The 27,891-nt window shown below is 49.2% G+C and overlaps 1 protein-coding gene across 15 annotated transcripts in view; it reads left to right on the top strand.

Moving 5' to 3' along the window:
• Positions 1-27,891, top strand: part of AGAP1 (ArfGAP with GTPase domain, ankyrin repeat and PH domain 1) — a 513,425-nt gene that overhangs the window by 446,389 nt on the left and 39,145 nt on the right. For all 15 annotated transcript variants that reach the window (XM_074315517.1, XM_074315523.1, XM_074315532.1 and 12 more), the window contains 2 exons: positions 1,001-1,091; positions 4,455-4,677. In XM_074315517.1, coding sequence (XP_074171618.1) covers positions 1,001-1,091; positions 4,455-4,677 — 314 coding nt within the window. The remainder of the gene's footprint in view (positions 1-1,000; positions 1,092-4,454; positions 4,678-27,891) is intronic.

Below are 27,891 nucleotides of genomic sequence, written 5' to 3' on the forward strand. Positions count from 1 at the left end.
TCTTAAAATGAAACTTGAAGTGTGGTGTGGACATGGTCTCCTGACAAGGAATCGTGATATACAAGGTGTGATCAAACAATACGGTGAACGTTTAAATTAAAAAATTTTATTACAGTAAAAGATACATTGCCATTAATCCCTCTCAGAATACTGCCCCTCGCTTAGAACACACTTAGCCATAATTCTTGCCACTTTCTGAAGCAGTTCTGGAAGTCCTCTTTCGTGAGTGTCTTTAGTTGTGCTGCTGTAGCTGCCCTGATGTCGTGAATCATTTTGACTTTGGGGAAGAGCCAGAAGTCACACGGCACCAGATCCAGTGAATAAGGTGGATGAGGACACACAGTAATGTTTTTATTTGACAGAAATTGCCATACCAGAAGTGATGTGTGACACAGAGCATTGTCATAATGGAGGACGATTTACGGCACACTTGAAAACACACCTTCTCTCAACCGTAGCTCACACCCGACTGACTGCACCAAACAAGTTGAAACTTACTACTGTGGTTCAGCCACTTTCCATGTTGAAGGTCCTGCCTTTCTGTTGGGTGGCACTCAGCAGCAGCATTCACCGTAGTTTTTGATCACACCTCATTTATCTTAACAGTGCCGATTAAACCTCACCCTTTGCTTATAAGCAGATTATTTCTTTCTCATTTTCTAATCTTCATACCTAGTGGACACACAACAGTGAAAGTACATTAACCAAGTATATGCTTTGTCCACGTTCATTCACAAATGATCCAGAACTTAATCTTTGTTCCCATGTCGGGAAGAGTCAGTCTCACGGGATAAACCTTCGCAGGGGACGCTTGCTCGCGATGCAAAGTGCGTTCTCCATCACTCACTCGTTCTCATTAGCAGAGGCGTAGTTGTTTGAAATCGCCCTCGTCCTATATTTGCTCGTGATCTGTTTGTTTTTCCCTGACATTAGTAGTAGATATGAGCATTGCCCTCGGAATTCTTACAGCGTGCGTTTGTGTGTCTTCCTCTATGTCCAGTCGCGGCTGACGAGCCAGAGCGAGGCCATGGCTTTGCAGTCGATACGAAACATCCGAGGGAATTCCCACTGTGTGGACTGCGAGACCCAGAGTAAGTGAGCACGGGGAACGTGGGCCTGGGCTCCACAGTGGACGGTGGGGGGTCAGACGAAGCCGGAATGGCAGGGGTCCCACGTCTGTCTTCTTCAGTTCCTGCAGCTCCAGTGGGCCCCGGTTATAGGGGAGGAAATGCAGAGTCTGACAGCCAATACTATTTCCCAGGTCATGAAAACAGCAGTTGTGTAGCAGGGTTTGAATCCTCTCCGCCGTCTGCTGTAGAGACAGAGACTAAGGACACGAGTAGATGACACATTGACAAAGGCTTTTTTATTTTTAAGTGAGAACATCCAGTTTGGGTGAAAGTGCTAGAAAACATACTGTCCACATGGACAGAGAACTGTAAAGACCTCGCAGGGCGGTATGGCTGCGTACACAAGAAGTGCTCATCGAGTGGTCGTCCCCTCCCTCCGGCCATGTACCTCCGGGAACTAAGCCGGGGACACGGGCGGCAAAGACTGGCCTCAAATGTCCATCACAGCCCAGTTCACAGAGCAGAACGTCACAGCCTCCCAACGGTGCACAAGTTAACAGGATAACTGTTCTCGTACACAAACATACACAAACCTAAACAGTTGTGTAAAAACGTCTTCACAGAGATGGAGAAACTTCATGATGCCTCGTGAAATGAGGCAGTGTTTAGGGCAGTACGTCATGGAGAGCCCAGTGAAGCTTTTCAGGTGTTTGTGGAGTAAAGATCTGTAAGGATGCATTCTAGTTTTAACCCCAGGTATCTGACTGGCAGGGTCTTCGGTGATCAGGGTTGTCTAATTTTTCTATAGAACACAGATGTCTTAGGAAAGTGCCCTGTCTGCATCTCCCCCGAGCCCCACTCTGCAGTTTCTTCATGGGGTTCCACTGCAGCTTCCTCAGGCGTCACAGCCAGGAGGCACCCCTCTTGCCCCCTGGGGGGTCTGGCAGGCAAGATGGGTCTGAGCCAAGGTTGGCCTGGAGGGCGGGCCCGATGACCACAGGTGTGACGGACACCGTGGGACTCGGGCTTCCATAGCCTCTGCTACTGACTCCGTGCCTCAGGAAAGTGCAGTGATACTCTCGGCTGTCAGCCCTGGGGACCAAGCCCAGGGCCTCCCGCTGGGGAGAGCCTGGGAGTCACGACGCTGGCAAGTGAGGGGCCTGATGCCGGAGATGCAGGCAGGAGACTATTCAGAGCTTTGAGGCCCCGGGGTTCTCACTCCAGCGTCCGGTCCTGCTGATAGAGATGCTGGGCTTGGTCGCAATGGCACATGGCAGCCCCCGGCAGGTTTTGAGTCCCTGGGGCTGCCACAGGATAGGACTCTCCGTGTAGACCCCTGGCGGATGTGTGGAGTGTGGGCTGCAGGAAGTGGAAGGTGAGGCCGCAGACAGGCTGGGGCACCCCGCGTTGTGACAGTGGCATGGACCAGGTGGGCACGGTGGGAACCAGGAGGGCTGGGAACGAGAAGGGGGGGATTTGAGAGAGACTGAAGACTTGCTGATTGCCTGGAGGAATGATGGAAGAATCAGGGTGGGCTCCCAGGATCCTGACAGAATAACGGTGCATGCCGGAGCCGTTTGCTGCAGCAGAAAGGTCCCTTTTGGGAGACGACACTTACAGGGTGCAAGATGATGGGAGGTACCTGCCAAGATATCCAAACGGAAATGTGCAGTGGTAGCTACATGTGGGCCCTGGAGAGGAGCCGGTGGAGGACATTTGTGGGTGGTTGATAGCATTGGGTGGTTAGCAAGGCCCTGGGTTGGGTTGAGTTTGCCTGGCAGAGAACATACTAGGTAGAAGAGACACCTGCAAGACCCCCTGAGGTAAGGGGCAGATTCAGGTGGGAAAGCTGGGAAGGAAATCAAGGTGGGAGAAAATTCCAGGGAGCGTCTTGACCAAAAAGGCATCAGAAGGCAGTGTTGTCAGAAGTATCAGAAGTAAGTGACATGGTGGCCAAACAGGGTCCTTTGAGTTTTGCCCACAGTGGTGGCTGGTGACTCTGCCTGCCCTGTTCGAGACGGGTGGGGATGGAGGCCAGGTTGCAACGTTTGGGAGGCACAGAAGCAGAGGCAACCAGTTAGAAGTTGGGCCGTGAAGGGGAGTGGAGACAAGGTGAGAGCCGGGGGTGGGGGGATGCTGAGTTTCCGCAGACTGTTCGCCACGCCACCGCCTTCCCTAAACACCCCACAAGGCCCGGGCCAAACCCTCCCCCATGCAGCCTGTGCGTTTATTCTTTTGGCTGTACTCTTCAATGTTTAGTCTGCATTTCCTCACTCATTTTTTAAAACTTACTATTATTTGGGGCATTTGTTTTCTCTTCCCAATTGGAATGTCTCTGAGGTCACAGACTTCACGTGTATTCCCCATGGCCTCTGTCACCACCTTCCTGAGTGCCACTTAGACATTAAATAAATGGCTGGCTGATTTCTGATGAATTAGCGTGCAGCCATTCCTGGTCATTTGTCATCTAGAGAATGACTCGAAATAAATATGATGTCAGCTGCCTGGGTTTTTGTTGTTATTGTGGACTCTTCAAGTGCACCTCAAGTAAACATCGATTGTTCCTAAATGATGAGAAAGCCATTGACTGTCAAGGCCAGCCGCATCTCCACAGATCTGCTGTAGATTCCAGCACGGAGCCAGCCCCGGGCCCGAGTACTCAGTCTTGTGATGTGAGCCCGTGTCACACAGGGAGTGATCCACTGTGGGCCAGTATCAGAAAAGCATGTTGCCATTCACTCTGAGTCAGGGCTGAGTGATGGAGCTGGGTAGTGACCTCAGCAAAGGACTGGCTGTGCCCGCCATCTTGTCACCGTGGAGAATGGAAAACGGGCAGTTCTTTCAGTGGGTACCCGTAAAGTCACTGAAAATCATATTTTTTCATCCTAGTGTGCCTCTCTTTCATCTCTGAAATTTGCAAACACGCCCATCATGTGACTGTTGACAACTTGGGTGTGCCATGGTTGCAGAGGCAGTTGTGAGGGACATTCTAGTTTTGGGAATGACCAGCTGTCCGTCACCATCCCTGTCAGCACACCGTTCCCTCTATCAGCTGCCACCACAGTGGACACCAAATCACGCATGGATTTTTTTCATGTGCATCTGGCCTCGAGGGGAATACTGCTGTGAAAATATCGGAAAGTGTAGGAAGTTCCAAGGCTTTATCCAAAGCCAGGTGTTTAAGAGTTGCCACCAGCATGTCCAATCTTTTGAGACCCCTAAGCCAGTACCAAGTACTGGCAGGGATGTGCTTTCGAGCCGTGTGATTCTAGGGAGGGAGTCGGTGCAGTCTCACTGACGGGCTGTTTTGTTGCTAAGACCCTAAGCGCAGGGGGTGAGCAAGGGTGATGTGACCTCACGTGGCGCCTGTCCCTCTTCCCACAGATCCGAACTGGGCCAGTTTGAACTTGGGCGCCCTCATGTGCATCGAGTGCTCAGGGATCCACCGGAATCTTGGCACCCACCTTTCCCGAGTCCGGTCTCTGGACCTAGACGACTGGCCCGTCGAGCTCATCAAGGTGATGTCGTCCATTGGGAACGAGCTGGCCAACAGCGTCTGGGAAGAGAACAGCCAGGGGCGGACGAAGCCTTCACTGGACTCCACAAGGTAGGGACGTGGGAAGGGGGTGGCTACGGGGCATCTTGCCAACGGACAACTGGAAATGACCTTAATGGCAGCCACAATTGCAACTGCCCTGGCAACCTGTAGGAGTGCTAATTAGACCAGCGTGGAGATGCCTGTATTTAAAATTGGTCTTCAGCAGACGTGGCTAATTCAAGCTCTTTCATTTTTATGTTTGTTCTACACCTTGGGGATTCCTCTCTCCCTCTTAGAAACGTATTAAGCTTATAACCTTATGAATATATCACTTTAATTAATACATTTCTAATAGGCATAAGCTGTGCTGTTAACACCAATTATGAATTTTTGATTCTTTAATTTTGTCATTCTTACATCTTTGATAAGCATCTCCTCAGTTGGCTCGCGCACACACATACAAAATGAGTGTTTATGGAAACAGAATATACTTTATTTTCTAAACACTTAATCAGCCAAGTGTGGCATAATGTATGGTGACTCCTCATTACTGTTAATTGTTACCCAGTGTAAAAAACGCATTTATTTTGAGGCCATTTAGTTTCCCATTTTTCATTTACAGCTATTATAAACCGTGTTTGAGTACACATACATATTTAATGTACCTGAGAGGTGAGGAAATGGCAGGCCTTCTGGGGAGGCCTGTTTCCAGCAGCAGGCAGGACCGCTCCGGCTCTGCGGTATTGGAGGAAGGGGCTTCTGGGGTTGCATCTCCCACGTCTGAAGTAGTTGTGGGGTTCCCTTTCCTCATTCCCGTCTCAGGTGTGTGGAGAAATGAAGGGAGAGGAGGCCTCCCAACTTGAAAACTCTTTAAATTTCTCTGATGGGTGTTGCTGGTGGTCAGAGAAGGAGAAGTCCAAGCACAGCCTGTGGTTGGGCCGCGCGTGAAGGATAAGAAACGGGTTTGTCCCGCTAAGTGGTGTTAAGTGCTGACCGTGGGTGGACTCTGTTTCCTCAGCCCTGAAAAATGAATTTGTGGTGCCACCTTCGGTTCACTTTAGAGAAGGAAGTTGGTATGTTATTAGTCCCGCTCTTCACGTTAGATATTCTGTGGGGGCAGAGCGAGGCGGGACGCAGGGAAGGTGCCCAAAGCGTATCTGTTTACAGCGACGGGTTTGTTAGTATGCGAGTTGTACGTAGCATGTGGTGTAAATGTGGGCAACTTCCCTTACAAACTGAAGAACTGATACACTTTTAAAAATTATTTATCTCGATATGTTTAACACTGACATAGAAATCAGCCAGGCCACCAATGAGCGACATTCTTAAAAGATTGATTCGTGTTTTAATAAACATTTTTTCATAGATATAGTTTCCCTGGAGGATATTTAGGTCTGCAAATGAAAAACGAGTAGAAATTGGATTGTGTATGAGTGCAGAAAATTAAAATAAGTTGGAAAAATGAACTTCATGCACTTTCCTGTTTATGTGTAAAAGGAGCATATGTACCATTGTTAGCATCATGAATTAGAAAAATTAATTTTTTCATCTGTCCTAATTAGGAGCATTTAGAATGATTGGAAACAAAGTTGTGGGTTAGTTTTTTCTTTCTTTCTCTCTCTTCTTTTTTTTTTTTTTTTTTTTTTGATGGCTTAGGTGCATTTTACTTGTTTTCTTTTAGAAAGATATAGGTTAATGTTTTAACTGGTAAATATTTTGTATTCGTGTTCTCCTCATTCCTAAGTGAAGACTGTGTATAGATGTGCTTCACTTCTCATTTGCTCTTGAGTGTGTGACGTTGTCTCCCATCTAGTGTTATACACATGCCATCTCTATAGTTCACAGCCATTTCAATCTTCCTTTTACATAAATGGAGTGACTGCCGTTAATCCCCACCGAGCCTTCGGTCACACATACTTCCCTAAAGAGCGGTGCCGAGTTGTAATTCCTCTCCAAGGTGATGGGGAGGGGTGTGGTCAACCTGGTGATTCCAGAGGTAGCTGTGGAGCTTCTGAAATCCGTCCCTCTCTAAGGAGATAAACCCGCCTGAGAATTGAATACCACTCTGTACCTTTAACGAATTCTCCCAGGAAGTTCTGTTTTTACTTAAATTCAGCCAATATTCATTGAGTGCCCTCTCACAGAATAGGATAATTATACCCCTGCATTGGTTGGTGGATGGTCTCAGGGCCAGCTGAGGGCACAGGACTGGGGAGAAATCCCACGATGGAGGGGTTCTCACCACCACTGTGCTCCAGGGAACTTTCAATGGAGAGATGACAGCTGAGCTGAACTTTGAAATCTGGGGCGATTTCCAGGCCTAAGGGGCTGGGGCATGTGCTGGAGGCCGGGAGTGCCCTGGGCAAGGACAGGCGTGTGGAGCCTTGGGGGTAAGTGTGGACGTCAGAGGGGCGGTCACCCATAGGGCTATTCCCTCGAGTAAATCAGAAGTGGGGTCGGTGGGGCCAAACCAGAGCCGAGGCTGGGAGAGCCCCTGAGACGCCGGGGTGGTGATATAACAGCAACGCTGGGGGTGGGGTGTGGGGGGGTTGTTGGATCCGTTTACGTGTTCGCGTATGTTCTGCGTGTGGCAGGAGGTCCGAAGGCAGCTAGCGGCATCCTTGGAAGGGGTGGAGACAACCCGTCGGAAGGCTGTGGTCCTGGTGGCACATATGCCAACCTTAGATACACTGTGAAAAAATAAAAACCAACATGGGTCATAGTGGAATCATACAGTAACTCAGACACCGGCCACCTTTACTACCTCTGCAGTTTCCTCAAATAGAAATGAAAAACTCAAGGTGGGGGCTAGCATTCCCATGTGGACTTCCGTGTGGGGTGTGAGAACGCATGTCTAGTCAGGATCAGAAGGAAAGACATCCCCTCCCACCCACCCCACTTTGGTCTCTGCAAAACCTGTCATTGTTGGTAGAAGCAGCTGGAGGGTTCTTGTAACGTGGCCCTAAGGTAATACTAAAAAGAAATGTTTTAATAAATGTATATCTCTGTCCAAGGAAAAGTCAAGTGCAACATATGCAGTCTAATTCTCTGAAAAAGGGCCCAGCTGTGTTCCTGAGATGCTCTAGTCCATTCCATCTTGCTTAGAAAATTCATTCTGACCGTGAAATATAATTAGAAATGTGTTGTTACACACACACACACACACACACACGCACACACCAGCACCATGGGGACGTGGAACAAGGCAGATCCTTCTCCAGAGAAACAACCTCAGAAACGGCTGCCCACTGGAGTCACCCAGACCTGCGGGCGAGTTAGGAGAGCAGGCGCCTCTGCCCAGCTGGCTGGCTTTCGGCTTGTTGTCCCCACTCCCTGATTAGGGCAGCTCGGACGGCTCATAATTGGTTCCAGCCGTGCTCAGCCACCCTGAGAACTGCCGTTCAAACTTGACCAGTATTGTGATCAATCGAAGCTGACGGCGGCAGAGCCGTATTGACTTCCCATTCCGAAACCGGCCATCATTAGTCAAGAAAAGCATCTTTTAATTACTCCCAGGAAGAAAAAAAAATCTTTTTGGATGGATTCTGCAACAACTGCCATTTTTTCCAGTGCATTCGATATTAAATGTATTGTCACAGGAGGGGAGAGGCTGCCCTTACCTCCCCCGTCTGTAATGGAGGTTTAATTTGGAGAAAGGAGCGTGTACGAGAGATCGATGCTATAACAATTAACCACATCTGGGGTGGAATCAGAGTTCCCCGTTCTAATTGCCGTTGATACCATTTAAGCACACGCTTAAAATACTGACTTTAAATGGGGGTGCTGACGTGGGGTAGAGGTACTAACAGCAGACAGAATTGGCTAGAATTTAGGGGCTTGCGGAGGGGCCGTTTGCTGGGCCTGAGGGCACCGCCTGTGAGTTTGTGTTTGACACTGTACAGTGTGTTGTACACATGTGGACACTGGGGTCAGGAGCAGCCAAGCACGGCTCTGGTTCCAGTGTGACGACACACATTGTGACCCAAGGGAGAAGTCACCAAGCTCCTCAGTGACCCTTTCAAATGAAAGAATAATAAGCTCAGAGGTCAAGATATTAAAACAGTCAAGTGCCTGCTTCTTGCGTGAATGAATGAACAAATGAGTAGGTGATAGAACTGGTTAGCTTGGAATACACCTGTCAGGTGCTGTTGCCACCTCGGGGCCTCGGAATTCCTCGTGTGTCTGACTAAGATTGGGACTTGGACATTTCCTGCGCACAGCAAACCTACGTGAACAGCCGCTCACCCGCGGCCACGCAGGGGGGCTTGAGGGGCCGATCTGCATGCCGATGGCGGGTCGTCCTTTACTCTCAGCCCCGGTTCACTTAGGAGCGGTTAGGATCGACTGCGGTGAAAATCACTCCCTGCCAGAACCGAGCACAGAGCCCTCTGCTGCGTTTCCCCCTTCATCTCCCTCCCATCTTTGTGTCTCGGTGTCCGGTGTCCGGGCGTTGGGCCCATGCAGTTCTGCAGGGACCAGCTGCTAGGGCATGTGAGCGCAGACAGCTTATTTACATGGTGGTTTGGGAGTCTGCCGAGTTAGTCTAGGAAATCCAAAGAGCCTGGAAGGGGAGGTCTGTGTTCCACGAAGAGCCCTTGAGAGAAGCGCTAAGCCCAGCTGAAGTCACCCCTTCCCACGTGGAGTCTGCTTTAGCATACACACTTGTCCCTCTTTCAGCATCCTTTCTCTTCCTGTCACTGTTTGTCAGTTCGCCTGCGCACCTAAACTCCCCTCTCGCCTTTAACTTATAAAAAGATGTCACTTCGGGAGGAAGACTTGGGGCCGGACGCCAGAAATCTGCGTGGGAGAGACCGGCTGGACACTTCCAGACGGGCCAAGTCCGCCCGCCCCGTGATCCGAGTTCCGGCTCTTTTTGATTCTGCAATGCCACTTTCATCTTATTTATGCACAGGGAGGTATTGATAAAGGGGAAATGGATCCAAACTGAAAATAATTGGAGCCCCACCGCTAACTCTGAGATATTAAAAGCAGTACCACTTGGCCATGTCTTTGTCTCGTTGGGTTTGATCATAAGATCACAAAATAGTAATCTCAGGCTCAAATTTCTGGCATAGAGACGCCCTGTTCCAGATGGGCCTCAGGGAGCACAGGTACCCACCGCCGTAGGACTGTCTCATCTTATTATTTTTCAACAGTTCTTGGCCCGCCGAGGTCAGTGTTTTGTCTCTTTTGAGTGCTCCTCTATGCTTGAAACCTTCTCCTATTTTCTTTCTTTAAAAAAAAAAGAAAGAAAGGAAAGAAAAGAAAATGGGCAGGGGGAGAAATAGAAGGAAAAAAAAAAGGACTTTGCAGTGATGACCAGAACCCATCTGCAGTTGGGTGGCATCTGCTCCCCACATGTCACTTCCCTCATTAACAAGCAATTGAATTAATTAAATGCTACTCAGAACACGCATAACAAGCTACCGGCAGTGTCCAAATTAGCACTGATAATCAAGGATGATTTCCTTTATTATCCTCCTAAGTGGTGTGCAGACTCTGGTCTCCCTGCCTGCCCTCATCTATTTACATACCCCCAGCTCCTGCCTTTGGAAGCGGAGGTTATCTTACCTAGTTAATTTGCCACGATCACCGAGCATGGCCGATGGATGCCCTGCCCTGCGTCACCGCCACCGCGTGTCCCCCTCCCCGCCTGCCCTCCCCCAGCCCCAGCCTTTGTATCTCAAGCTCCCTGATAAATTAAAGGCCACCCCTGTGGTCTCTCAAGTGAGTAATAGAGGCAGAAATTTCATTTTGCAACTGGCTGATTTAATGATCCAAAGGGTAATTAATGGCCTGATTATCTTAATGTTAAGTATGTCCGGCAGCGATTACTGTGACCTCCCGCTTGTCAAGGTCCGGGCTGTGCTCTCCTTTCAATTAAGTTCTCTGGGGCTTAATGGTATGAATAAACTCCTCTGATTCTATCATCCCGGACGGACGCCGAGGGTTCAGGGAGCTGGGGGCTCGTTTGGAGTTTTAATCAGCCTGTCTTCTACTCCTGCGATCAGAGTTACAGCCATAACAAGGGCAGCTTCACTGTCTTCTCCCCCGCACACCGCCCCCACCCCCACGCACTTTTTTTGTTGTGTTGTTTTATTTAGTTTCTCTTATTTATTCCAGTGCTCTGAGGGAGTATTCTGTTAGTGGAGAAGCCGCTGTGCTCCGTGAGGCTCGTCTCTTCTAATATAAATTATCATGTGAGCACTGTGGTTTCCCTGTTTGACAGGCTTAATTAATTGGCAGGAGCCCCCGAAAATGACAGTGCCACTAATTGCAACTCAGAGTGAATTTCTGTCATCGTGATGCGCCCGTCAGCGGGCCTGCCCCGGCCTGTGCCTGCAGAGCGGGCCCAGCCTCCTGGTCTCCCAGCTAGGCAGAGACGATGTCCTGAGCAAGGGGTGACAGTGGCAGGCGCCAAGGAGCCGGGGATTTGCAGGCACGCCAGTCTGTGTGCAGAACTGACATTTACTGCCAGTAAAGTTTATGCGGCCACGGCTCTGCAAATGCAACAGCTGCTTGGGGACCGTGGGTTTTACTTAAGATATTTTAGTGATTCCTCGGAGCAGGCCGGCTTGGAATCAGACTCCAAGAGCCACAGCTCACTTAGGGACCCTTCGTGACTGAGTGGTCCTCATTAGCACATTGCTAAATGTGCTCTAGTTTACCAGAGCTCTGAGCCCAGATCAGAAATATTCCACTATAAATATTAAGCCAATTAGGAAAATGTACAAATGAGAAGTGCAAGTGCATTAACACTGCCTCAAAAATAATACCTATAGATTACAGCTGACAACAGATACAGCAATTCATCTAGTCAGCCATGGCCAGGGAGCTTGGCGGGATTCCATGCTCAGCCGCACTGCTCTCCGAAGAAGCGCTCAGCGTAGACCAGCTCTAATCATAAGAAAGGCGAATTTAAGAAGATTCTCCCTAAGGTCGAGCAAAATGGGATCACTTTTTAAAGGATAACCGCACCGTCCGTTTGCCTTTGAACCAGATGGACAAATATGCTGTCAGTTCATTACGGCCTCCTGCTGCACACAGACCCCAGGTACTTATTTGATCTTGCAGGAGACCAAATGTGTACTGGGAGCCAGCTTTGCGACCAGGGGTCTGTCGTGGGTTGAAAATCCTGATCATTTACTCTCTGAAATGTAGCCATGGAGACACTTAAGGAGTTGTTTTATTTGTTGTTTTTTAAGAAATTGTATTGTCACTGGTAGATGAAAATGCAAGTCACCAGCAAGCATCAGCTGTCTTCTAGGTGCCCTGACCACGTGTAAGCCTCTGTCCATTTGTGAGCATCTGTAAAGGAATATAACGTATAGGTGAAACTGTTTAGACTTGAATTACATATCGTGGAAGACATTCCAAACATGGACCTATAAATACTCTCGAAGATAGCTGCCTGTTTTGAGCCCTCCGACAGAAGAGCATTTCCAAAGGGTCATTGCTTTCGGTGGTGTTTTGATCATTTTGCCCTAGAAACTTTCTCTCTTCTGAGGACCTGTTCTGCTTTCTTCTTCCTAATAATGGAGACAGAAACAAACCTGCGTCCAGGGTTCACAGTGCACCGTGTGCTTCTCCTTAGCATGGAGCCATCCGGTGACACGGGATGATCCCCAGTTTTTAGATGAAGAATGTGCAGTTCGGGTCCTTGAGTCATTTGTCCAGGGTCACACGGGACAATGGAACAGATCACTTCAACCCTGGATCCGACTCCTAACACCCATCCTGGGTCCTTCTGCTCCTTTGCTTGTCATGTCCCACGTCATGTGGCCAAACCCAGTGGTCCGTTGTAGCATCTAGCGATGCCGTTGTGTTTGCCAGTGTCCTGTCCTTCTCCTCCCCGTGGCCCCAGCTCATACTGTTGTTAACCATTGTGTGTGTGTGTGTGTGTGTGTAAAACTAGTATAAATTTATTATGTATGATAACATAACTACAACATTTTTCCACTTACAAAATCTAGTAGCCTCAATTATGGTAACTTAAATAAGAGTAATAAAGCATCATGCATTTTAATTTGCGTTCATGTGGCAAACCTGATGTGGTAAGTCACACAGTCATGATTCCAAAGTCTTAATTCTCTGTAGTTGATCTTAAGAGCTTCGTGGAAAACAGTGCTGAGACCTCTAACTATCTGGCCGACATAGGCTTGGGGTTCGAGCCCTAGCTTTCCGTGTAACCACGTGCTCCCACCTGACCTGCCCTCTGGGCATGTCCCTGACCCAGCACTGCCAGTTGAAAACGTTCAGTGTGTATTTCAGACAGCCTCGCACTTAGCATTACTTGCCTGATGACATGTGGAGCTGGGCCAGAGGATTTCTGCTTCAGTTGCATGGCCAGCATCTTCTGCAATTTTAATTTTTTAAAAACCAGGGCATTTTCTTATTTGTAAGATGAGACTAGCCGTTATTTCCACCCAGTTAATCATGTAGATTTAATGCTAAAAGAAAACTTTATGAAGTTTTCTGGGATCCTTTTTATCTGGAAAATGCAATCAGCTTTGTACCTGGGTCCTATATGCTGTCAGTGAGAGAAACAAGTGGCCCATGCCCTCTCAAGTTCTAGGGAGGGTCTGTTGACATACAAGAGTTATGTGTGTTGTGCTTGGTATCTGTAGAGTAGTTTATTAAGCATCACCTAGAAATTTACATTCTCAGGCCCCACACCAAGCCGACCCAGTCAGTATCCCCGGGGTGGGGCCCAGTGATGAGTTATAACTTCTCTACGTGACTCTTATGCACATTAAAGTTTGGGAAGCACTGGTCTGCACCAAGTAGTATAAACAAATATCCACAATCCTTCCTGGAGTCCCCCTCCCTGTCTTAGCCCAAATCCTTGAACTTATTCCTGATTTCTTGAGAAATCAGGTATGTGCCCTCTTTCTTTACTGACTTTGGTGTGGCCTGGCATCTCCAGTGCACCATCCCAGCAAGTGCTCCAACCCATAGAATATCTCGGTGTCTGGCCCCAGTAAGATGATTATACATTATGATCGAATGTCATTTTTCCCGGGAATGCAAGGTTGGTTCAATACACAAAAATCAATCAATGTCATATAACACATTCATAGAATAAAAGACAAAAGCTACATAATCATCTCAAGATGCAGGAGATACATTTGGCGAAAATCTGTACCTTTTCCTGGTACAAACACTCAGCAAACCAGGAATAAAAGGGCACTACCTCACCCTGGTAAAGGGCATCTATGAGAGACCCACCGCTGACATCATACTTAATGGGAAAGCACTAAAAGCATTCTTCCTAAGAGCAGGAATAAGACCAGGATGTCCACTGTCACCACTTTTGTTCAGTGTTGGTTCAAGCTAGGGAGTTAGGCAAGAAAAAGAAACCAAAGGCATCCAGATTAAAAAGGAAGAGGTAAAACTATTTGCAGACGATATTTTTTGTATATAGAAAATCTGAAGGAATCCACAATAAACTATTAGAGCTAATAAATGAGTTCACCAAGGTGGAAAGGTACAGGGTCAATATACAAAACTCAGTTGTGCTTCTCTACATGATCAGTGGACAATTCTAAATAAAACTAAGGACACAATTTCAATTATAAGAGCATCAGAAAGAATAATATGCTGAGAAATAAATTTAAGCTGTATACTGAAAACCACAAAGCATCACTGAAAGAAATGACAGACCTAAATAATTGGCAAGACATCTGTGTTCATGGATTGGAAGCCTTAAAATTGTTAAGATAGTAAAACTCCACAAATTGATGTATAGATTCAACACAATCCCTTTCAAAATCACAAATGCAGTGGCTTTTTTTGCAGAAATGGACAAGCCGATTCTCCATTTATATAGACATTCAAGAGGCCCCTCAGCTAGGCAAAACAATCTTAAAGAAAAATAACAAAATTGGAGGACTCATACATCCTGATTTCAAAACTTATTGGAAAACTACGGTAATCCGAGACTGTGGTACTGGCCTAAGAACAGACTTATAAATCAGTGGAATAGAATTGACAGTCCTAAAGTAAGCCCGTACATCTAGGGTTAATTGATTTTCAACGGAGATGCTAAGACAAGTCAGTGGGGAAAGAATAGTCTTTTCAACAAGTGGTGCTAGAACAACTGGATATCATGAAGGTAGACCCCTTTTGTATACCATGCCATATACAAAAGTTAACTCCAAGTGAATCAAAGACCTAAATATAAAAACTGAAACAATGAAACTTTTAGAAGAAAACAGAGAGATAAATCTTGATGATAGCTAAAGCACAAGCAACAGAAAAAATAGATAAATTGTACTTCATCAAAGTTAGAAATTTTAGTGCTTCAAAGGACAGTATCAAGAAAGTAAAAAGACACACAGAATGAGTGAAAATATTTGAAAACCGCATATCTAGTAGGTTAGTAGCCAGAATATATTTTCAATGTGTACAACTCAGCAATAGAAGACAAATAACTCAATTTTAAAATGTGCAAGGAATCTAAACAGACATTTTTCTCAAGATTTACAAATAGCCGACGAGCACATGAAAAGATACCAAACATATTACTTATTAGGGAAAATGTCAATCAAACGTGTTAGGATGGGTATAAAAATAAAGAAAGACAGTGGCAGGTGTTGGTACCAATGTGGAAACACTGGCACCCTCGTGTACTTCCAGTGAGAACATTAAATGACACAGCCACTCTGGAAAATGCCAGCGGTTCCTCTAAAAGTTAGACGTAGAGTTAGCATATGGCCCAGAAATTCTTCTAAGTACATACCTAAGAGAAATGAAAACGTTACTATGTCCACACAAAAATTTGTACATGTTCACAGCAGCGTTATTCATAACAGCCAAAAAGTGAAAACAAACCAAAGGTCCACCAAATGAAAATGGATAAACGCAGCGTGGCTCGCCATACAGTGGAATATTACTCAGACACGAGAAGGAATGAAGTGTCATACGCGCTACAAGAGTGAGCCCTGCCAGCACGCTGAGTGAATGGGGTCCTCGCGTGCACGGGCAGCCAGTGGAGAAGTCTGTCCAGCGTGATGTCCTGAGCAGGATTTGCGCTGTAGCCACAACTGCTCTGGAGGGGACAGACCTTGTGAGAGTGAGGCCCGGTAGAAGATGGTGCCTCGTGTCTCCACTGAGTGAGTCTGAAGGACTGATAATCACGCCCGACACTGAGGACCCTCAAGGAACCCGTGAGCGTCCCAGCACGACAGCCAGGGCTTCTTGGAAGCCACAGGACAGACCAACGTCATTCCCCACCTTGACAGAGAAGGAAACTGGCCCGAGAAACTCAGTCTGTGCGTGCAGGAGCCAGAGTACAGCCCGTCTTGCTGGCTGCACAGCCCTCCTAGGAGGCAGCCAAAGGGGTCCAGAGGCATAACACCGTCACGACCCCCAAGCGGGGGGGCCTGGGGGAAGACAAGTACCCAGGTGATGTTTACTGTTCTTCTATAGGCCCCTGGCAGATGGCAAGGCCTTTAAATGACCAGCAGGACAAAAGGGTAATTTCAGTCGTAGAATCCTGATGGTTTGGTTGTGTGCTCATAAAGGTAGAAGGCGCACACAGTCATGCCCAGCAGTGTCAACAGGTGGTAAAGCAGCCCGGCCAGCCAGGGCCCCGCCTTGCCTCCCCAGTTGTGGCTTTGGAGCGGGATCTCTGGGCTTGGGGCACACCATCCAAAGCCAGCCTTCCCCCTTGCTGCAAAGTCCCTGTTTCTCTGAGAAATTGCTTGGGGCCCCAGAGAGTGGGGACAGCAGTAGCAACTCCATTAAAGCTTCAAATAATTAAATGTCATTTGTAACTAATACAAAATTTCGTCAGCCTGGGGTCCAGAAGACAGACGTTACCTGGAGCACACATCACTCAGACTTAGGGACCCACTCAGACAGAAAGCATCTCTCATGTGCATGGTCTCAGACAAATGACCCTGGAGAATGAAGACGTATTCATGATGACTTGCAGATGACTTTCTCCTCAAGGGCTGCCCTGCTTTCACACCAATCCCGATGACCTTAAGGAAATTAGGAGATAACTGTTTAAACCAGAGACGAGGACACCCAGACAGGAGACATGCTTGCCTGTAGCGTAACCCAGTGCCTCGGACCAGCCTAAGTAGCCAGCAAACTCATCATCCAGAGGCGCCTCAGGGAAGGTGACTGCATGGCTGATAAGCATGGAGTTGGACCTGCGGGTGGCTCGCCCCTTGTGCCAGGCCTTCTCACACCTGCACTGGTTTTCAGCTCAGGGAGCATTTGAAAATGACCGTGGGGCAGAGGGTACGACTGGCATTTAGTCCTGGAGGCCTGGGGTGCTAAACACGCCTTTGAAAGGGAGAATAGCTTTGCCAAAATAGCAGCAGAACCCCTGCTGAGGAGGGGGCCAAAACCCAAACTTACGCCGCTGCCGAGCGAGCAGGACCGCTGTCCTGCAGACCTCTGACACCCTGTAAACCACTCCCGCGGAGGCCTCCAGGAAGCCAGGAACTTCCCCGGGAGATTGCTTCCGAGTCCACGGAATGGACAACCTGACAAAGATACATATGTTTTCACTCTGGAATGCCAAAGTCTAGCTTTCTAAATGTATTAAATGAAACCAAGAATAATGACATATTTCATAAAGTTCCAGAGGAACCATAGTAGGTGCTCAGTAAGTATTTGAGAGATTGTGTTTCCCTCAAAACTGAAGTTTGAGCCATGAGACATGATTGATGAGGAAGGAAGTTGTTGGCTAAAGGCTCCGTGGGGTCTCAATCCAGTGGCAGGCTCCACGCGCAATAGAGGGGACCTTGGTCCTCAGAAATGGGACACGACATCACATGGAAAGATCGATGCACCAGCTCCTTGGTGCTGTTAGAGCCCGGAAGGCAGCATCGAGAACTGCGAGGCAGGGGCATCCTGAGGCTCGGGTGCGAAGCAGTGTCCCTGGGGTTGTGGGCCTGCAGGCGGGTCCAGGTTCTATCAACACTGCTCTAAGCTAGTGGGAACAGTGGACCCCACGCAGCTATTTAAAAAAAAAAAAAAAAGCCTGAAGCAAAAATATAAACGAACACAAAATTGCTTAAAATCTTAATAAAAACTAGCTTTGGCATCAGGAAAGCAAGGGATACGATGTCATTTTCTGTCTCATCTCCTTATGCTGGTTATAAAAAGTACTTGTGATTCTAAAATCCTTGTGTCTTCCATTACACTCCTGTCTCCAGACGTTTTGGTTTTGTTTTTTAACAATCCTGTTCCATCTTGACAACGGGTATGTGAGATTCTTTTAATCCTCTGGGATCAACTCTGTTTCCCAAAGAACAACAGAAACCAGTGGCTGTGCCATGTGGGAAGATGGCTGCCAGGGAAGGGCTTCCCTGATAGTCTTGGGAGAGGTGACAGAAGTGACACTGCCACCGGCATCCAGCAGGGGTGCCTGTCTCTGGACTCAGCTGTAACGAAGCATAGCGCCCTTTTCCAGTGAACTAAACGCCAGGGGGATGAGTGTCTCTGTGACCGGGAAGGTCGTGCTAAGGGATTGGGTGCAGTCCTGGTTCTGTTGAGGACAGAGCACTGAGGGCCAGGAGGAAACCCGCATGGGCCAGAGGAGCTGAATGTTCTGTGAGGTCTCGCAAGTGGAAGAAGATTTAAAATGCCCCTTGACAGGCCCCCGTGTGTAGTAACAGCCATGACTGTGCCGTAGTATGTGAAGGCCACTGCTTCTTAAGCGGTCACTGGGCTTACAAGAGACCTTTCCCACTAAGGCATCTGGGAACCAAGAGGGGTTTGTGCCACTTCCAGCCTCCAGAGGCATTTTCCATCCTCCTTAAAAAGCCCTCTTTAACCTGCAGCCACTTCTGCTACGAGAATAGCAGGTCTGAAGGGCACACTCGGGGTTTAGCTCTGCACCCTTCTCCCCTGATTCTCCAGGCGGCACTTCTTCCTCTGCCCCACCCAGCCTGCCGTGTGCACTGGGCAGGGCGAGCTTGGCGGGCAGAGCCACGGGAGGCCCAAGGCAGTGAGGACCCTGCAGCTGGGGCAGGGGGATGCTTTCACTCTCCCCGGCTCCCAGCTGACCGCCTGCAGTGTCAGATGGCTGCTGGGGCCTCGCGGGTGGGTGTGCGGCCACAGAACAGGACAGCCACCGTTGCCGCTGTTGGCATGTCAGCCTCGCCGGCCCTCGTCTGAGTGCTAACACACCGTTTCCTATGCCAGTTCCTTCACCTGACCACACGTGTCGGCCGCAGGGAAGGACCTCAGGTAAAGCCAGCAGAGTGTTCATCCCAACTTGTCCTTCAGGGTGGCCGACCTCAATGCAGGAAATGAGGACAGTGGACAGAGGTCAGCTGCCTTGGGCCTCAGGGAGCCTGGAAGTGACACAAACTTCTCTCGGCCTCCAGAGCTGGCAGAGACAGGAAGATGAGCCCAGCGGTGGGGGTACTTGGCCACAAGTCTAGTGATTCCCTGCAGATGGAAAACCAGGTGTTTCGTCTGTCCCCTGCGGGTGGCCAGGGTGCAGGTGACACATTCTGACCTAATCACAGCGTCCTAACCCCCCTGGTTTGCACAGTGAGGAGAAGGCTCTGTCCCAAGGTCTGCACGTGTGGTTTGGAAATCGGTGAGCTGAGGGGGGGGGGGGGGGCTGCATGACATCCCGGGGGACACATCCGCTGGCTTTGATTTAGGAGTGTGGGCGCCTTCCTCCTGCGTGGGTCACCCTGTTGCCGCACCTGCTTGTTACTCCAATTTCGCAGGCCGCCATTCCTCTCTGAAATGCGCTCCCCTCGTGGCTGGTTTTCATCTGGCAGTGAAACCGCCATCAAAGAGCTGCCCTACGTGTTCCGTTCGCAGGCGGCCTGCAAGCCTCTGCGGACACGCTGCTGACCCCGTCAGGCTCTCTGCAGAACAGGAGGGCGTTTAGCCAGCCTGTGGGCGCAGGGCGAGGAGGAAAAGGAACAACTCTTAACGTGCACATTTACAGTGAAATCCTCTGCCCCAAGGCACGAGAGTGGGTCCAATTGTTGCTGGAACGGCTCCTGTCACTAGGCCCTTTAAAAGGAGGCATCTTTTGAGGGTTGCCTGGTGTTGAGTTTGAGAGCCCGGTGATGGCCAGCTGGGCTGCGTGTTAAATGAAGGATCTGGGGCCCACATTCTGACACTGGTGTGAGGGGGACCTTTCAAAGCCCCGATACTTACTGTCCAGCAAGCTCCTCATCTGCTGGGAGCCCCTGGTGCCACAGAACGTGAACTTGCACGGCACCATGGCTTTTCCCCACGGCGCTTCTGCTGAGGTTCTACGGCGTAGCCGTCGTGTAACCAGGGTGGCCCTGCACCCCGCATGTCGGGCGGTGCCTGTGTCACTGCTGGTGGCGTTGGTGGGATGTGCTTCCGAGCGTGGTTTGGCCGTGTGTACTGGAAAACCCCGCTCCCCGCCTCATCTCCCTGGTCCAAGAATGGTCTCACTGTCTGAGGGTCAGTCCACTGTCTTCCCCTTCGCATCCGATGGCCACGCTTCCCCAGCTCAGGAGTGACCACCCGATCTGCAATCCACTTACTGCAAGAAGCTTTAACCTGCAGGCTGTCGTGAGTGTGCAGAAGCCATTACCAGAAATGTGAATGCCTTATTCTAGAATTCCAAATATAAACCAAAGAGTCAGAAGCCATCTTTCTGAGAGTATTGAGATAAATCATTGTCCTATTTAGTGAAGAGGAGGAAGAGTCATTGTAAAAAATTTATTTCAAGGTATTAGGTTGGTGCAAAAGTAATTGTGTTTTTGACAATTATTTTTAACCTTTGAAACCACAATTACTTTTGCACCAACCTGATATCATTTGCACACAGTGTGTTCACACGTTTTGAGTATGCGATCAGTTCCACCAGCTTTGACAACCGCATGTACCTGTGTAACCCACTCTCCTATCGGTGTATTTCTGTCCCCCAGGAAGCCCCCTTGGACCCCTGCAGTTAATCTCCCTGTTAAGAATCAGGCATGGATTTGGTCTCTATCAGAACAGATGAGTTCTGCCTCCTTTAGAAATATCTATAAACAGCATTATGTGGTCTGTCCTGTTTTTGTGACTGCTATCCCTCAAAAATATATTGGAAAGGATATTTTCTACCAATGGCATATTTTCGCATGCTTTGTTCTTTCAAAGGAATATGTGAAATAGTAGGTTCTCATCAACCGTTGTTTTTTAAACCTTTTAAATTTTTTTATCACTAAGACCTTAATGCTTAGTCTATATCAAATGAACTCCAGGGAGACCTGGTTTTGAAGTTGAGATTCAAGTTCAGACTCATGTTCCACTGACCAGGGTCAAATCTTACTTCACCACTGACTTGCTGTATATCCTGGGTTGTTCGAGCTGTGTGTGCCTCAGTCGCCCCATCTGCAAAGTGGGGATAGTTGTAGTACCTGCCCTCCTAGGATGATTCTGAGAATTAAATGAGTATTATATGGAACACAGTGCTGAATACCTAATCTTCTAGATAAAGGTCTGAATTCTAGATAAAGGTCATCTATTAGTCTTTTAGGGAAAAATCACCTAGCTCTTAAAGGAGAAAAATGTCTAAGAGTTCAGATACTTTAGGGTCAAGTTCAACAAGCTCAGGAAGAAATTGCGGCATACACACGTCACCGTTGTTACGTTGTCCTAAATCAAGTGATCAGAACATTTCATCAGCATCTACGGTAATAGTGGGCCAACCCCCTTGAGACAGACTAGAAGGAATGTCTGGAAAGACCCTTCAATTGTTTTCTTACGACATGGTGTAAGGTAATATATGTTACTATGTGCTACATCCTGTTGCTCAGCCTGAGAATAGCAACATCTGAAGAAGAGAAGCAAATGCTATCTCTTCTCCAATTCTGGGGGAGCCCTCATCTCTTAGGGGGCGTCCTTCACGTCCTTTGCAATATACACGTTATGTATGTATGGGGTGAGACTCAGGGATCACGGGGGATTTTCCTGGGTGGTCACAGAAGCCCAAGAGCAGCTACCATCGCTGGGGTATTTGCACTGTGTCCTAAATCATTTTCACGGTCAGCTGGTGGCCTTGCACTGGCTGGTCCAACACAGAGAAAGGCGTGTGGTAGACACTCCTGTGAAGTGGAGAGGTGCCTACTGAAGTCAGATCCTCGGCTGCAAATCCGTGTGCAGCATCTGTTGGGTGAAAAAGGTAGTTCTGTTTCTTAAAGTCATGCTGCTTCCTGTTGGCCAGGCTTTCAGGGAAGGGAGCCCCTGTCCCTTCCCTTCCCCACTCCCACCACCACCAACACTGCTGGTTAGAGTAAACATTGGGAAAATCTTCCTGGAAGGAACTTGCCAACATGTATAAACAGCCCTTAAAACAACGTGCTTTTTGACCCAGCAGTTCTTCGCATAAGGTTTATCCTAAAAAATGAAGGATCTGTGAAAAGATTTAGTCGCAAAGGTATTCATTGCATCATTGTCAGAATGGCTGAAAATTTTAAATAAAGCAAGAAGCCAAAATAGGTGATTAAATAAGTTATTTATTTAGTTTACAAATATGTACTGACGTAATATAAAATGTAAATATGATTATAGGACATAGTGCATACAGTGAGATATTTTGAAGGCTTTAAAATGATACAGCTGAAAATGTATTACCAGGGAGAGATGGTCGCAGTATATTAGGTTAAAAGCATCTTATAAATTAGAATGTACCCCCAAATTATTAACATGGAATTTCTGGAGGATGGGGTTTTGATTTATTCTTACTTATTGCTTATTCTTATTTTCTAATTTTCCACCATTTAAAAAAAATTTTTTAAAGATTTTTTTTTTTTATTGGGGAAGGGGAACAGGACTTTATTGGGGAACAGTGTGTACTTCCAGGCCTTTTTTCCAAGTCAAGTTGTTGTCCTTTCAGTCTTAGTTGTGGAGGGCGCAGCTCAGCTCCAGGTCCAGTTGCCGTTGCTAGTTGCAGGGGGCACAGCCCACCATCCGTTGTGGGAGTCGAACCAGCAATCTTGTGGTTAAGAGGATGCGCTCCAACCAACTGAGCCATCTGGGAGGCAGCTCAGCTCAAGGTGCTGTGTTCAATCTTAGTTGCAGGGGGCGCTGCCCACCATCCCTTGCAGGACTCGAGGAGTTGAACCGGCAACCTTGTGGTTGAGAGCCCACTGGCCCATGTGAGATTCGAACTGGCAGCCTTAAGTGTTGGGAAACCGCCTGAGGCACTGGTCCGGCCCCCATTTTAAAATTTTGATTGGCTTTTTTATAAGATGTCTGTGAGACTGAAACCCCAGAAGGACTGGGGTGTGTCTATGGCGTGAAGGACGCCAGTGCCCACGCTTTTGCGGCAGTATGAGAATGGCAGCTTGGCATCACCCAAGGGTGCCGTTGCCAGGAGCCCTGGCACCCGCTGGCTGTGGCTCTGGGCTAAGAGGGTGGAAGCTGTAGGAGGCGTAGTACTTGGACTTGAGCCGTATAGTCCTGAAATAGGCCCTTCCGACGCCTCGGTTTCCTGTTTTTTAACAGAACCTGGGTCTCTTTTTTGTCCCCAGAGGCTGGGTTGGTGGGGAGGGACCACATCCAGAATGCCACGTTCACCCACCTGTTGATAAATAATGAGAATAAGCTGTATTTAAATAGACTAATTCTGAAGGACTATTGGCAGGTGAGGAACACGTGTAAAACTGAGTCCTTAAAAGGTTAGACAGAGTCACCATAACCCCGTAGGCCCACGCCGGGGTGTATGTATGCACAAGGTGAATGAAAACACGTCCATGGAGAAGCTTGTACAGTAACGTTCAACGCAGCATCATTCATCATGGCCAAACAGCGGAGACAGGCCAAAGCTGTGTCACCTGATGAACAGATTTTTTTAAATGTCGTCTACCCATACAACGGACTGCTACTGAGCAAAATGTAAAGGAATGAAGTGCTTGTTCATGCTACAACATGAATGGCCTTGAAAACACTGGGCTAAGTGTAAGAAGCCAGTCACAGGAGACCCCGTGTTGTATGATGCTGTTGATACAAAACATCTAGAACAGGCAATTCCGTAGAGAAAGTTGCAGGCCTGGGGCAGGGTTCCGGTGCAGTGGGGGTGCGGGGGGCCTCAGGGAAGTGGGCAGTGACTGCTAAGGGTTCAGGATTTCTTTGCGGAGGATGAAACGGTTCGAAAATTGTGGTAGCGGTTGCACAGCTGTGAAAATGCTAAAGCCATTAAATTACACACTTTGAATGAGTGGATTGTATGGAATGCGAATTCTATTTCAGTTAACCAGTTAAAGGAAAAAAAATTGCCACACATTTTCAGTGGTGAGAAAAATCAAAGAGAGCATGTTCTCAAGTGTTAAGCAAAGCTGCAGAAAATCGTGTGTCCGAGGCGCATGGTGACCCTGAGGAAGCACGAGGCGTGGCAGCCAGCACGGAGGGGACGAGGCAAGGACGCCTGGCACCACTGGGCTCTGAAGGCAGCGCTGGTCCATGTCTTTGACGCACAGTCCTTCCCAGAAGATGAAGGACTCGCTCGAGCTAAACCTGCAGGATTTCTGATGTCCCAGAGGGTTTGTCTTGAGACAACAGGAGGCACTTGTGAACTTGTCTGGGGCGGTCATGGCCTGAGTCATGGTGGCTTCCTGCAAGCACGTCTGCTGCCCTGGCCTCCGCGGGAGGGAGGGAGGGGTCCAGCACCAGGGCCAGGCTGAGGCTGCCCACGGACGGGGTCGATGGCCCACCTGTGGGGAAGGCTGGACGGCAGAGCGTTGGTGTAACCGCAAGTCTCCCAGGCCACACTGCAGCCATGTTACCTGCAGACCCTGCGTGTGTCGTGTTTGCAAACACTTGAGACTGTGTTTGCAGTGGGCCAGGGGGTTCGTGAGCCACCGTGGATGAAACGGGAAGTGCCACCTTGTCTGCAGCGAACTGACACTGAGCAGCTCACCAAGGCCATTTGGACTTATTACCTGGAAGAGACCAGTTAAAGGTGAGTGTTTTAATAACAGAGTAAAAAAGAAAAACATGACATGGAGTGGGGCCATGTTTCCTGATGTTGCTGCTGCCCCACCCTCTTTGGGGCCTCCTCAGCACCCCTGGCAGCCTCCTTGGCAATGCAGGATGGTATCCCACCCCTGTGCACAGCTAGCACACGACGTCGGAATTTTTCTCAGCTTTCAGAGCTAAGCCAGGTTTCAGAATGACCCACTGTCGTCGAGAACAGAAGTGTCCATAGAGGGCATGGCAGTGGCATGGGCGCTCTCCTTCCCATGGCTGTCCCTGGCCGTCCCTAGGAGCAAACTGATGCGTAATGCGCAGGAGGGAAAAAATGGTTTCTTCTCTACAAGAGCAGGCTCACATTTTCCCGTCACATTTTTCATCGTCTCACCACTGTCTACTCCAGGACTATCCAGAAGTGTACTGGAAGCCCCATGTATCATTTTAAGTTCTAGTAGCCACGTTTTAAAATGTCAGAAGAACCTGGGAAGCAATTTTAATATGATGACGAATTAACCCAAGATATCTAAACCGTTATTTCAACACAGTAAAATATCAGAAAGTATGAACGAGAGATTTACGTGCTTCTTCTATACCAAGCCTTTGAAATCAGGCACGTGATTGCCCACGGTGCATCTCCATTCAGACTAGCCACATCTCAAGTGTCCTGTAGCCACGTGTGGCCAGTGACTACCATTTTCAACACTGGGTCTAGACGGCATGTTGGAAGGTCTAGACGGAAGCGGTGTTTGCCCTCTCAACCTGCCGACCAGCTATGGAGTGGGGCGGTCAGACGTCGACACGCTTGGTTTTACACCTCTCAGAGGCAGTGTAAGCTAGTCTCCTGCACAGACCTTACAGTGCTGTTCGCATGTGATAAGGTAACCTGGGAACGGTTACTAAGTAACCTGGTCCCAATGCCAGGGTCCCCGGCAGCAGCCTGGAGCAAGGAAGCCTCTGAGAGCTTGGGAGCACGTCTGCCTTGGTCAGCAGTGGAGCAGGTCGTCCCCGGGCCTCGGACACGGCCTTGTCTCACGATCCCCATGGGCCTTCTCTCACTCCGGTGCTCGGCCCTGGCTCCACATGGCAGTATGCTGGGCGACCTGCAGCCTCGCTCCAGGCCCCCGGAAGCAGATTCTGCCAGTTGAGCTTGGGCACTGGCGTTTTGTAAAGTCCCCTCCGCCCCCACAAGGCAATCCCACTGTGGACCCCAGGTCACCCGCCTCCGCTCTGCCTGCTGGGGCCTCACCTGCACACGGCTCTCACCTGAGGCTGGTTCTGCCCCCAGGGGACATTTGGCCATGTCTGGAGACATTTTGGATTGTCGCAGCCTGGAGAGGGGGGATGTTGCTGGCATCTAGTGGGTGGGGGCCAGGGATGCTCCCAGGTAGCCTGCAGTGCACAGATAGGCCCCACCACAAAGAATCATCCAGACAAAACCTCCGTAGTGCCAAGTTTAAGACATGGGCCCTGATGCCGGGGTTCTCAAACGTGGATGGGTGTCAGGATCCTGGAGACCCCACCCAGAGTTTGATGCATAGGCCCGGGGTCCCATGGGGCAGTTTGCTTTCCTAACAAGGTCCCGGGCAAGGCTGGTGCTGCGGGGCCAGGAATCACACTTAGCATGGTGTTCTCGGCCCGGCTCAGCCCTGGCTGCTCATTAGACTCGCCCGGGAGCTCTAAAGCTACCAGTGCGGGGCCCACCCCAGAGGTCACGATTGGACAGGGGTGAGGGTTGCCCTTGGAGGAATTTCCAAAGTTCCCCAGGGAGTTGGGACGGGGAGTGACGTCTAGAAGCTTTGCCTGATGCCCACGGAATTGAGGTGTGGTGGGGGAGGGCATGCAAAGAGCCCACGTCCAGAAAGAAGCTGCAGAGGTGACACAAGCCATCACCTAGCTAAGAAACAGCGGGAAAGTGCCTGCAGCCCTCACAGAGATGGCCCCGCGGGTCTCAGTAAGCCTTCACCGCACTCCCTGGACAAACCAACCTGCCTTTGCGAGCAGGCAAAGCAGGTGTGAAAGAGGGAGAAAGCAAAGCTTAGGGGGCGCTGGCTGTGATTTCTACGCTTGTCCCATGGGGCCCTCTCAGGCTCTGCCACCTGCTTTTGCCTGTCAGAGCCGTCCAGTGCCATGTTATGAAGAATTCTGACTGCAGAGAACCTGGGTTTGGAAGCTGCCTCTCCTGCCTGCTAGCTTGTGGCTTTGGGCAAATCCTTTAGCCTCTACAGACATTGGTGTCCCCTCCATACCCTGGAGAAGAGAATGTCCACTGCATACGACTGTCCTAAGCCCAGAAGTGTAAAGCCCCTCCCGGAACAGCTGAGCAGTAAACGGTGCGTTCTTCCTGGCACGGGCTTCCTGTGCCACATTCTCCTGGATGTCTGCCTCCTCCCTGTTTTGGTGACATGCCTTCTACCTGATCGCCTTCCCAAGGCCAGGGGTCCTGCCTCCCAGGCCTGGACCAGTTCCCGGGGCCCTAGACCTTCAGGTGTGAACTTCCTGTCCCCTGGCCTTGTGAGGACCATCCACATCTCAGGCTGTCCCAAGACCGTGTATATCAATGCCACCTGCCTGGACTCAAAGTCCTGTGTGGCCACCGCTCTCCTGGGCCAGCAGAGCCTTCCTGTCTCCGTCTGCCTGCCCCTGATGACCACCAGCTTCATACCTAGCCCTTTTCCCAAACAGGAAAAGACAGCCTGGTAAGACAGCCCCTGGCTGGCCAGGTGTTGCGCGTATCTGCTGACCCATTGCCAGAAAAGTCAGAGCCACCAGCTTCCTGAAGTAACTCCAGGCTGCTGTCAGAGGGGTGGCATTGTGAAGAAGGCCATGGGCTTCCCCAGAATCAGATAGCCCATGATTTCTGACTCCCAGACAGTCCTGCAGAGACAACCCTCCTCGTTAAAAACCCAGTGACACATATTGCCGCTTTGCCGTCAGAAAAGCCTGTACAAATATACGTATAAAAAGAAAACAAAACAAAAAAACACCCATTGACGGTTTTCATTAGAGATTTGTCCTGGTGTCCTTGGTCACAGGTCCTTTCTGACCTAGTGCTTCCTCACCAGCTGCCTGGGAGAGGGAGCAGCTGGACGAAGTAGTCAGCCCAGTGAGAAACCAAGGATGCTCGGCCCGCTGGGGTGACAGGTCACAGCAGGTCATGCACCTTCTCCTAACAGTGTCCTCTGCAAAGGGAAAGCTTGAGCAGAAGACCCCACAGCGCCCCTTGTAGCTTGAAGTCTGCGATCGTCTCTTCTCTTCCTCCCCATTTATAATCAAGTATAAGAGGTTCAGACATTTCTCTGGTGTGAGTTAGACGGAGTGTAGACTGAAGACACCATCTAAGAAACTTCTTCGACCCTCCATTTA

The sequence above is a fragment of the Rhinolophus sinicus genome, linkage group LG01, assembly GCF_036562045.2.
Source record: "Rhinolophus sinicus isolate RSC01 linkage group LG01, ASM3656204v1, whole genome shotgun sequence".
Lineage (NCBI taxonomy): Eukaryota > Metazoa > Chordata > Mammalia > Chiroptera > Rhinolophidae > Rhinolophus > Rhinolophus sinicus.